Here is a 12100-nt window from a genome sequence, read left to right as displayed (position 1 = left end):
GGGGACCACCTTAAGAAGACATCATATATGAAGCCCCCTCTAGGAAACTATGCTGGTTCTCACATGTTATGTCGCCACAAGGAGTCCGTGTACAGTCTCAAACAAGCTCCTATAGCATGGTTTGAGAAACTGGGAACTTTCATCATAGATTGTAGACTCATTTAAAGTTATTTTGGTTACTCCTTGTATATTTTGAAGATCCCAAGGAATTACTTTGTTGCTTCTATATGTGGATGACAACCTTATTACCAGGTACCGGCTATGACAATGATGGTATTTCCTCCTTGAAACAGCTTCTCAGTCAGTCCTTTAAGATGAAGGATCTTCATCTTACCCATTTCTTGGGATTGGAAGTCACCCATTCAACTCATGGGTATTTCGTTAATCAACACAAATATCCGCTCGACCTTGTGAAATCAACTAACCTGAGTGATGACAAATATGTTGACACTCCTCTTGAGATGAATCTAAAGCTCTCCAAGGATGATGGAGAAATTCTTGCTAATGCCACTCTTTATTGACAGCTTTGGTAACCTTATCTATCTAACCATGATGCATCCAGATATTTCCTATGCCGTACAAGTGGTTAATCAATTTGCTTTCCTCTCCTCGACAACCTCACATGACTGTAGTTCTCCGTATTATCAGATATGCTTGTGGAACTCTGTCATTTAGCTTAATTCTTTCATGCATCTACACCTTTTAGCATATTCACCCAAGTAGATGCTGATTAGGCAAGATGCCCAAACACTAGATGTTTACTAATGGTTAATGTGTCTTCCTTGGAGACTCCCTCATATCTTGGAAATGTAAGAAGCAGGAAACTATGTCCAAATCCTCTACCGAAGCTGAGTGCAAAATTGTGTCCTCTATATGCACTGAGATTATATGGCTCAGGGCCCTCATTGATGAACTTGGTTTTCCATTTGGCCTCTCCAATTCCAATTCATGCAAACAATGTCAATAGCATCAAGATTGCCTCCAACCCGAAAGAACCAAGCATATAAAAGCTGATCACCACTTTATCAAAGGTCAACTTTCTACTGGTCATATCTCCTTGCCCCACATATCTTCTGCTTTACAACTTGTTGATCTCTTCACAAAAGCTATGACATGTGCTTGTCACCAGTTTCTAGTTGACAAATTGATGCATGTTCCTCAACATCAATTTGAGGGAGGTGTAGAGACTGAATTCAATCTTAAATACTTCTTTCCTTTTTTTGGCTTTTAGGAGCACCATTTTATGTTGTATCGTGTACACAATATATACTTTTTATTCTTTCTACTAAGAGAGGGACATAATAGGCCTTTCTCAATTATGTACAGAAAACATATATAAAGTATCTCTCTTAGGTGTGTTACACATTGAACACACCCTTTCATTTCAATTTCAATTTCTCTCTTGTTCAAACTATGTTAACATGGCTACTAGTGCATGAGGTAAATTGGGATATATTACTAGTGAGAGAAAAACAAGAAGTTAGTGACCCCTCTTGTGCTTATTGGGTGCAACAAAATTACATGGTTATAACATAACTGTGTAATTCTATGCTTGTCCATATTAGCAAAAATTTCCTACGAGGAAAATATTACAAAAGAGATTTGAAATGGCATTGCAGAGGCCTATTCTCAGAAACAAAATGTAACTAGAGCCTATCAATTGAGGAATCAAATGATTAAACAGGGAGACAGACCCCTTTCAGTATATGTCCCCTCTCTGAAAAGCCTATCAATACCACTACTTTACATTCAATCTTACATGTTCCCAAACTACATAATAATCTTTTGTCTATGAGTAACTTGACAAAAACTTTGAATTGTTCTATGACTTTCTTCTTCATCATTATGTTTTTAGGATCTGGAGTCAAGGAGTACTGGGGAGTGGTTGTGAGGTGAATGGAATCTACCTTCTAGGTGTGCTTCCTAGTTATCAGTCACCATGTAAATGGTATTAGTGATGAGTTAGATCTGTGAGTCAAATTATGCCATAGCATAATCAGCTAGGGCATTTGTCCTTTGGTTCTCTTAGTTTTTTGTTTCCAAACTTGTTTGAGTCTATTAAGGTATCTGGAATTAAGTGTGAAAGTTGTCAACTTGCTAAACATTGTATGCATTCCTTTGCTTCAAGTAAGAAAGAAGTGTAACTACTTTTGACATTCTGCATATTGATATTTAGGGGTCCTACTTTGTTCCCTCTATGAGTGGTTATAACTTGTTCCTTTTATTTGTAGATGAGCATACACACTTTTCTTGGATTTATTTGATGTGTTCTTGTGATGTAGTGCCTGCTTCAGTGAGAAAGCTTCATTGTATGGCTCTCACACTGTTTTGAAGTGAGAACTAAACTTTTCAAATCAGATAATGCAAAAGAATACTTCGTGAAGGATTTGGCAACATGTTTGTTAGAGCATGGAATTGTATGAAGGAAGGGAAAATCCATCATATTGATAACCGAACCATGCTAGATGGCTAGGCGAAATTTCAAAAAATTTTCTATTACCCTTCCAATAATTGTATTCCCAGTTTTAGAAAAACTGCTTTTTTCAATGATCGTTCTTGCACCAAACCGGACTGTATTTAAAACCAAAAGGATGGGAGAAGTATATCTGATACGAAATCCACAAGTGTAGCTCCCAAAGTGGTAGTTCACGCCCAAAGAGGGAATCAAAACCAGCTTCCACTGAAGATGGCACAACTTAGGTTGAAGTCGGTTCAGCAACACAGTCCTTCAACAAGAATTGTAATCCAATAGCTTGGATCAAGCAAGGGAGGTGAGCACGAATTAAATCTGATTTTTCTTACAAAAATGAAAAACCAAGACTGATCAAGATAAATCACAAGATGGAGAACGAACTAGGTTTTGGGCGGCAAGAGCAGAAGGAGAGAACTGAGAGCATATTTGTTTTCTGGAGCACTTCGCATTCCTCCTTTTATAAGCCTTAAGAACCAACACTCCTAATCGAATTAGGAGGGTCCTAATCCAAATCTTTATTTGGATATGGACTCTTTAAGTGGATAAGACTTATCCTCTTATCCTAATTGCTGATCCAAACCCATATTCACCCATGTCACATGACTGTTTAAGCTATCATGTGACCACTTGATTAATCTAATTTATCATGGGCTTTACGCATATTAAGTAAGTGGCTCACAACCCTAGATAGTTGCTGGCCCATTTGGTTTTCTTTGTATGGGGTGGGACCCCAACAATGATCTCACATAAACACATATGGGTTCAGCCCAGATTCTGTGAAAAAACCCGGCCGGATTCACAGTCAAGTACAGTAAACCCCCGAGTCCATCAGTATGAGCTCTTAACGGGCCCAACATTTTACATTAAATGATCCTCGAGTCCAACCATCCTATGAAGTCCCAAGGACGATGGACTTAAGTGAGATATAGCCCATCAGGTAAAACAGCCCTAAATGGTCTCTTACACTTAACCTCTTAGCCCTTAATGATCAATCACTGCCCAACAGGGAAGGACCTCTCCCCTGGTTGCAAGGTGCAGTGTTGCACTCTCTGCTCAGATAGGTCCCGGGAATTAAAACCCTTTTGCAAACCTTTTTTATCAAAACATAATATATATATCATATAAAGATATTTTGCAAAATAAATCTCAAATAAGTTTGAAATCAACTACCAACAATTTTGGCTTCCATCAGAGAGAGTGCAGTCTTGATCATTCACTTTGTCCGACAAAGGGCTGATCCTGTCACTATGATCACCCACTTGAGTGAATTCTCAAACTACCCCAACATACTCAAGTTTTGGCCCCCAAAGGATCTCACTGATTGGCATATCAAAGGCAACTCAATCCGACACCAAGTGCAATACCATAATCGAATCTAGGGGTTGTGTGCAACTTTCCAATTTTGCCCACCAATCTGCAAGGTCCAAGGCATAACTGGAAATTGGTCTGGGTTCGGTGTTTCAAACAAACACACATTGCATATACTTCAAGTATAACCTTGGCAGCTAAGACAAACCTTCTTGGAAACACATCAGTGTCAACCTTGGCAAGATAAACTTCCTCAAGTCTATCCAACGGTTGAAAACATTCTAAACTAACACGAGTCTCATAAGTGTCCATTTTAAGGGTAATTGCATAGAAACACACAAATTATAACACGAATCAATCACGTACCTTTATTCATTTACAATAAATGCATCAGTACATCAATCTTATTGGAGCTAAGGGCATATACTGTCTAACATCAACTTTATGGAGTAGCAAAAGGGAAGAACCGGCAAATACTTGAAGTGGCAAGGAGTATAATAAATAATATATACATTTCTTATAGTTCGATTTTGAGGTGATGCTATGCATACTGCTATTTTCTTAAACATCCATATGCCTTGACACATTCTAGAGTTTAAGACACCATATCATCTCTTTCCTAAGAGGAAGTTCTTTTATATTCCTTTAAGAGTTTTTTGTTGTACTTGCTTTGTTTACATACTTGACCCTTATTGTATTAAATTAAATTCTAAATCCAAGAAATGTTTTTTTTCTTATATTATGCCCAAAACCAAAAAGGATATTGTTGTTATAATCCAGTGTTAGGGAGTTAGTATGTTACCATGGATGTTACATTTTTTGAGTACACTCTTTTCTTCTCTAGTACAATTCCTCAAGATGAGTGTTTTAGGGATGATTGTTTTGTTCCTCTTTAAGTTCCTACTCCATCTTCTCCACTACCAACTTCAGATTCTACTCCCTTGCCTGCTCCACTACGTGCTACTCCACTTTTTCCCTAACAACAACGTAAGAGGGTTGAGTAGAAATGTCAGAATGAATAATCTGATTTGTGACAGAAATAAAAGGAAAGAAAGAAAAGGTTTCTCGGAGAGAAGAGAAATGAAGAATAAGAAGAGAAGGGAGAAGCCAATACTCTCTCTTATTATTCTCTTAAATGAGTTGCTAATCCCTAAAAATCCTAGTTACCTAGTGAATGCCCATGAAATTTGAGGTCATCTGATCATCAAACTAGCAACACTAATTGCCTCTTTGATAAGAAACAATAGACTGCCTCATCCCTTAAGATGTGTCCTTTTAATAATTTACAGGCTGAAAGTGTACCAAGGGCAGCAGCAGTTCAGGGGCTGTCTATCAACCACTAATTATCCCCCTAAAGCTTTAATGGTGTCTATCAATCACCACTAGAGCATTGATGTACAGTTTGATGCTAAAACAAATAAATAGGGGAAATACTAGGAGTATAGAAGAATGCAACTCTAACCAAGGCAAGGGAGGTGCAGAGACTAGGATGACTGGAAACCGCAAAGATCAACACAATTTACAATTACATGGCATCCTTCTCCAAATGTACCTATAGATTGGCATGAATAACTTTATTATACATTGATATAAAGAATATAAAAGGATGGAATAAAACAGGACAAAAGGCAAAGATCGTACAAGTCAATGTCAACAAGTAGTCATATCAAAACATCAAATACAAACTAAAACTCTGCCTTGAGTACATGAATCCTAAATAAGAAACCAAAGGCTACCAAAACTAAAGTAATGAAGTGAAACATATAATAAATAATACAGATATAATAGAAGAATAGAAGTATCTACCAAAAAGGCTTACTTTATTTTCCACGAGTTCAGCAATTTTCTCAACAAGTGAAGACTTATTGGTCTGATATGGGATCTGTGTCAATCATAAACCATCAGACTAGAATACTTACAAAACATCATTCTAATACAAAAGTAAGATTGCAAAAATAAAAAGGAGAAGGCTCACCTCTTTAATAATAATTGCACTACGCTTTGTTTTAGCATCAAGTAACTCAACATCAACCTTTCCTCGGACTATTATGCGTCCACGTCCAGTTCGATATGCTTCTAATATACTTAAGAAAATTCAAAATTATCAGAAATATCATTTCAGCCAAGTCCATATACATCAGCAGGAATGTAGGCCTCATGGGAGTAACAAAACAAAGGAGAAAAGAGATAAATATAGAAAATGATACAGAAGTATAAATAAACAGACATAAACATGCATGTAAAACTATTAGTCAATAAGCACATGATCAGTGTTTCATACTAAGATACCCAGATTCCTACAAATGCCCAGCACATCAGTACTGACACTGGATATGGATACTTCTAGATATATAGCATTAACACATAAAATATGTACAGTGGTATGTTTTAAAAAATTATACTATAAAAATACCTGCATACAATATAAATTTAATTAAAATTAGCAACACATAAGTCTTGAAAAAAAAAACATTTAGTTAAAAACTAGATAATAAAAAATGAAATAAGCATATTTAGTGGGATGCTCATACCAGTATCCATGTCCAGGATTTTAGGAAATGGAGGGTCATATCCCCACTTTCAATAAATGGAGACCCTAAATTCTGGTCGAGAATGAATTTAGACATATTTGTGTAAGTTTTTTTTTATATAAAATATTTGAGTGTAAGTTTTACACAGATTTTAAGTGCATATGATATTTCAAGTGTTTTTTCTAAGGAAATCAAGAAAAAATAAAACATATATAGGAGTTTTTTTGTCAGCCAGATTGCTTGGATTGATATTTCTTCTTCCTTACACTATCAAACCAGATTACACTCTGATCAAAGCAGAAATAGGGTTGAAATGAGGATTTTTATATTCCATATTAGGTGTCCAGCTCAATTATAAGGGATTTGGTGCCCTTTTTTGAGTTGGATGAGATCCGTATGTGTGTAGAAGACTGTTTTGATTATTTTCAGATCTAATTTGTGGTTTATTTTGTGCTACTGTTGGTGTTTCAAGAAGCATTGCCCCTCAGCATGTCTCCAGGACTGATTATAGGCACTTGTTAACTCTTGCTGGCAAGCTATCAGGAGAAGAAGAGCCATCATCGTCATCCTTATGGGGCCAGCTATATGAATCATGTTACGCCAATCTGTTCTGTTCAGTGTCATATCCATTGTTAAATTATGAGCCATTAAATCATTTCTTACTACCCCAACCCATTTCCTTTTTGCTCTGCCCCTACCTATTGGAGTCGTTCCTTCAAATCAGTTTACTTCTAACCCTGTCCTTTACAGTTTTTCCATTCATCCATCGAAGCATTCACATTTCTGCTACACTCATTTTTTATTGATGTTGTTTCTTGACTGCCGAACACTGCTCTATACAACATTGCTAGCCTTACAGCCTAAGCAGTATTCACCGATCACATAAGGCTTACCCCTGTTAGAAGTTATTAGCAGTTTTGCTCTTTTACACAACAGAAGGGTATATGTGTCATTTTCCTTCTTTTATGTTAAACAGGGGTATTTTTGTAATTGTATACAGCATTATAATTTTAGTAAAAGTTGGGCAGCAGTTGGACAAAGAGTTCTGTTTGGTCTCCCCTTCCTTTTTGAGATCTTTTCTGGGTTGATTACAACCCCCTTCTCCCATTTTTTCCCATCCTGCTCTAAATCCATGGGCAACATCCTCTTCAATCTCTCCCTTGTTTTGGAATATTTAACCAAAGTAATGGAAGAGGTCACATCAAATTATCTATCATCAGTTTAATGATGATGTTGGTTCCTTAGGTACATCTCTGATTCCCCTACCTATCTCTATGTCTATACTTTAGAATTATCCTATTTTATACTTTTGTTGCACATGAGAATGAGGCAAAGCGAGATGGATTTCTGGAGAAGGCTGGTTGCTGTTGAGGCAAAGAAGTTTTTTTCTTAGAAGATGTATCAAGCGAAGAAGGAGTAAGGCTGAAGATTAGAGGAGATAAAGTTTTGGTCAATGAAATAGTAGTTTGGCTTAAGTTTTTCAGATGGGGATAAGTATGCTGAAGGAGAAAACAGATGGAGAAACTATGTTGAAAATAATAGTCAGAGGTTTGTGGCAATGAGAGATGGAAGGGGGGGGGGGGGGTTATCAGAATCAGATTACTAGAAAACTTCCACAGCAACAAAAAGCAATGGATTTGTATTCAAGAAGGAAGATAGTCTTGGGGGTGGACGAAAATGGCAGAGATTCTTCTGTGGTTTATTGAGAAGAAAGGTCTTGGTTTCCTAAGGAAGATTTAAACAAGTGCTAGCAGAGAATGAGAGATTAAGAAAGATATGAATAGTTTGACGCTTCAAGCAATTGTTAACTTGCCAGTCATCTCAGAAGAGGAATTGAGACAATATTGGGAAGCAGCAGTAATAGTGAAGGCAATAGAAAAGTAAAATACTAGGGCTTGGTTGAGAAAAGATTGTATGCAAAGCTCATTTTTCACCTTAGGTTGTGTTTGGTTGCAGTGCAAGTGAACCCCATCTAAATGCATGGGAGTGAAAATAGGCTAAATGTAAATCCAGGATTACTTTTACTTCAAATTTGACCTAGTCTCGGTTGTTTGTGAAAAGTACAATAGGAAGTAAAATGGATTGGTCCCACCTTATATGCAATTGGAAGTAAAGTAAGAAGAAAGATGATTTGGTCCCACTTTTTATGAGAGAGAATTGATGTAAGGAAGGTGGTACAAATTTTGAATCAATTTTTGGGATGAAAAATTCACAGTGCAAATGAATTAAAAGGTAAAAACTTTCGAGGAGTACAAAATCATATTTACAAATAAACAGATGCAAAACTCAACCAGGTGCAAAATGTGTGTCATCATATCATCATCCAAGCCTTATCCCAACTATATAGGGTAGGCAACATGAATCCTATTTTCCGGTTTTCCCAATCCATTCTGTATAATGCCATATCCATTGTTAAATTATGGGCATTTAAATCATTTCTAACTATTTCAAGTCCTCAACCCATGTCCTTTTTGGCCTACTCCTAGTCCTAGACTTTCTATTCACTTCAACTTGCAACAGATGTTACAGATCACTTATTATGGGTGCTGTTGGTGGTCTTCTATGCATAATGATCAAACCATCTCAATCTACTTTCTCTCATTTTATCAACTACCAGAGCTACTCCTAGATTCCCTCAAATGACATCATTTCTGACTCTATCCTTTCTAGTTTTTGCACTCATCCATCTCAGCATATGCATTTCTGCCACTCATTTTTAGGATGTTGTTTCTTCACGGCCCAACATTCTGCCCCTACAACACAAAGGGTGGTGGGTGCAAATTTTGTATCCAGCTTATATTTGCACTGCAACTAAGCACAGCCTTAGCCTCAAAACTTTAGACAATCACAAACCAAATTCTTTCCTTCCTGAGAACCTGAAGGATCTATAGATAACGGTAACGATAAGGTCTTACATTTGTAGGCAGTGCATCCGGCATATGAGGGATCCCGTGACCATGCTCCCAAGGTGGTGGCAAATTTGATGGTTCTCGGAAAATCATTGTATACCGTTGGAGAAGACCGTTCAACTGTTGTTGATATTCAGTGTGGCCCACTGAATAATCAACTACAGCAGAAAGCCAGAAACGTTGATTGTAACAGGCTTCAGTAACTAACCTCAAACCTGTCACCCACATTCAACAAGAAATACACGAACTCACTGCTCATGCATACCTGCTGAACAAGAGTCCATAATAGGCCTAAGACCTACAACTTTATACAATCAGATCAACAAAACAACATACACGAATGGATGCAAAAACAATCTGATCACCAACAGTCCCTCTTCAATGCATCAATTATATGGTTTTTCTAAAACTCCATTGAAACAGCAACTACAACAGCCACTAGAGGCATGAATACCTCCTTAACAAAGAAACGATCACTCCTTTGTGGCCTCTCCTTGATCCTCCAAGTGATCACTAAGAAATCTCCAAAAAACAGAATGCTGAAAGGCAATAAAAGAGAAGAAAAATAGAGCAGGTTATCAGTGCTCTAATATCATGTTATCAGTTCAACCAGATCTGATTTCTCCCCAAAAATGAAAGAAAAAAGAGAAAGAAGAAGGGGTGAAGAAGAGAGCAAGAGAAGGAAAGAAAGAAGAGAGAGAAAAGAATGGCCACAGCTAGAGAGAATTCACTTACCTCTCTCAGCCAACCAGTATTGTATTTATAAGTTTGTAATCCCTAAGTACGAAGACTCTTGTATCCCTCATTATGTATGGGACACTCAACTAAAACAAAATAGACGAAGTACCTCTAAATAAACCAATGTAAAAAGACTTGAATACCCCTGACCTGTCAACTCTATAGTGATAAAAATATAACATATCTAAGCCCACTTTAGTTATGATCTTCTTCAAGAAGCTGTAAGACCATTTTCTAATACTGGACTACAATGCTGATACTTACACAAGTACTTTTCTTATAAAGATCAATGGCCCATTCAACCGTTACACAAGCTGGAACAGATCTATACACAATAAATAAAAAATAATGACATAAACACCCCTAGTCTCATACCATTTAACATAAATCTTTATCAGCTTCCATACCAAATTTAATCCCAAAACTGCATCTAAAACCCTACTTTCCAGAACTCTGGCAATTTTTCATCCTTCTATTGAAACTTACTAAAGATGCCTTTAAATTAAATCAACCCATACAATCCTTCATCTTAAACACCTCCACAAAGTTTGCTTAAATATTCTATGTTTACACTTTGTTTTCAAATTTTCTATATTTTACCATTCTATAGAGAATCAGATCTCAGCAATTTGGCCTAAAACAATAACAACCCCAACAAATCCTACCTTTAATTCTTAAAGACCCACAAAACCCTTCTTAGACCATTGTTACCTTCCTGGATTTATCCTTGGTTCATAGTGGTCCTAAATTAGATTGTCAAGGTCCTATTGTAGAAATTGGATGTAATACATTAGATAATCTAAATATTTCACTTATAAGTAGAATTTCTTTCAAGAAATGGATCCCAAAGTTTTCCAACTTGGTACCAGGTCTTACAACAAAAGAATACTAAAGAATGGACTTCTTCGGGGGAATATTTTCTGATGGATTGGTACTTCTTTTTCCCTGCTTTTTTTCTATATTATCTCTTATCTTTCATTGGCCCACGATTGCTGGTCCCATGATTTTCTAACCATTTCATCATCTTTCTTTTAATAGAATTGTCTCGTTATTGAGTAACAAACAACATGAAGAACAATAACAACCTGGAAAATAGAAATGATAATACACTTTCACATACCCAATGTTACCCATGATTAATCCACCAGTTGGAAAGTCAGGTCCTGGCATGTACTCCAACAGTTCTTGAAGCTTTTAAGAAAAAAATGAACATCAGTTTTCCATTACAAGAGAAGAGTGCATAAAAATAATGATAATAAGAACAATAACAATGACAGAATTTAGTGTTGTGCAAAATATCTCAGGCTGACAAGCATTTTTTATCTTTTTTTTATCAATTCAGGCTGACAAACATGAGAAAATGGGTTGGAGACTGAAAGCAGCCACTTTAATGTATCTAGTCTACCCCTCCCAAGACCCCCGATAGCTGGGACCAACATTGGGAAATGGCATTTTCAATAACAATTGAATTTGGTAGTGTTGTGCAAGCATTTCCATACCAAAGGAAATGAAAATATGAGAGGCAAAAAACCCCTCAACCTTTAGTGGAAACCCTGGGAAAAAAACAAAAGGTAATACAGCTCAATGAGTCCACAAGCATTTACATGAACAAGGAATGAAAATATCAATCGAAAAAAGTTCTAACTTATAGAAAGTAATGTCATTGGTGAAGGAAAGGCAAATTCAGCCCATCTAGAAGATGAGCTGGAAAAACAAGGGGTTCTATGAGTTGTCTAAAACCAAGGAGGTTTAGCCTGTTTAGAAAACAAAAGGAAACCAGAGATAAAGAGAGGAGAAGAGGAGGAAGAGAGAATAGAAGAGAAAGAGGGGTTCGGTCAGCTTAGTCTGGTATTCAACAATAAGTGGTACAATGACAGGAATGCCCCTGTCACTAGAAACATCAGAAAAAAATTCTAACAGCACTATAAACAAAGGAAAAACATATGAACAAGTGGGGACCACAAGCTGGTCAACAATTTTCTCTACACTCCTCCTCAAGTTAGGAAAATATATTGATCATTCCCAACATGCTTAAATCTGACTCAAGCTTGATTTTGTTGACATCTTTGGTGAAGACATCAGCAAGGTGCATATTAGTGGCAACACAAGGATGGCACACTTCTTGATAGGCAACTTTCACT

At 36.8% G+C, this 12100-nt stretch overlaps 1 protein-coding gene across 2 annotated transcripts in view; it reads right to left on the bottom strand.

The window, feature by feature from the left end:
* Window positions 1–12100, bottom strand: part of GYRA (DNA GYRASE A) — a 96781-nt gene that overhangs the window by 61975 nt on the left and 22706 nt on the right. For both annotated transcript variants that reach the window (XM_088970414.1, XM_088970413.1), the window contains exons 8-10: window positions 11080–11150; window positions 5757–5865; window positions 5601–5663 (exon numbers count right to left, since the gene is read on the bottom strand). In XM_088970414.1, coding sequence (XP_088826540.1) covers window positions 5601–5663; window positions 5757–5865; window positions 11080–11150 — 243 coding nt within the window. The remainder of the gene's footprint in view (window positions 1–5600; window positions 5664–5756; window positions 5866–11079; window positions 11151–12100) is intronic.

The sequence above is a fragment of the Nelumbo lutea genome, chromosome 2 (assembly GCF_056320005.1).
Source record: "Nelumbo lutea isolate HS-2025 chromosome 2, American lotus-T2T, whole genome shotgun sequence".
NCBI classification, from domain to species: domain Eukaryota; kingdom Viridiplantae; phylum Streptophyta; class Magnoliopsida; order Proteales; family Nelumbonaceae; genus Nelumbo; species Nelumbo lutea.
This window is presented reverse-complemented; position numbering and strand designations above follow the sequence as displayed.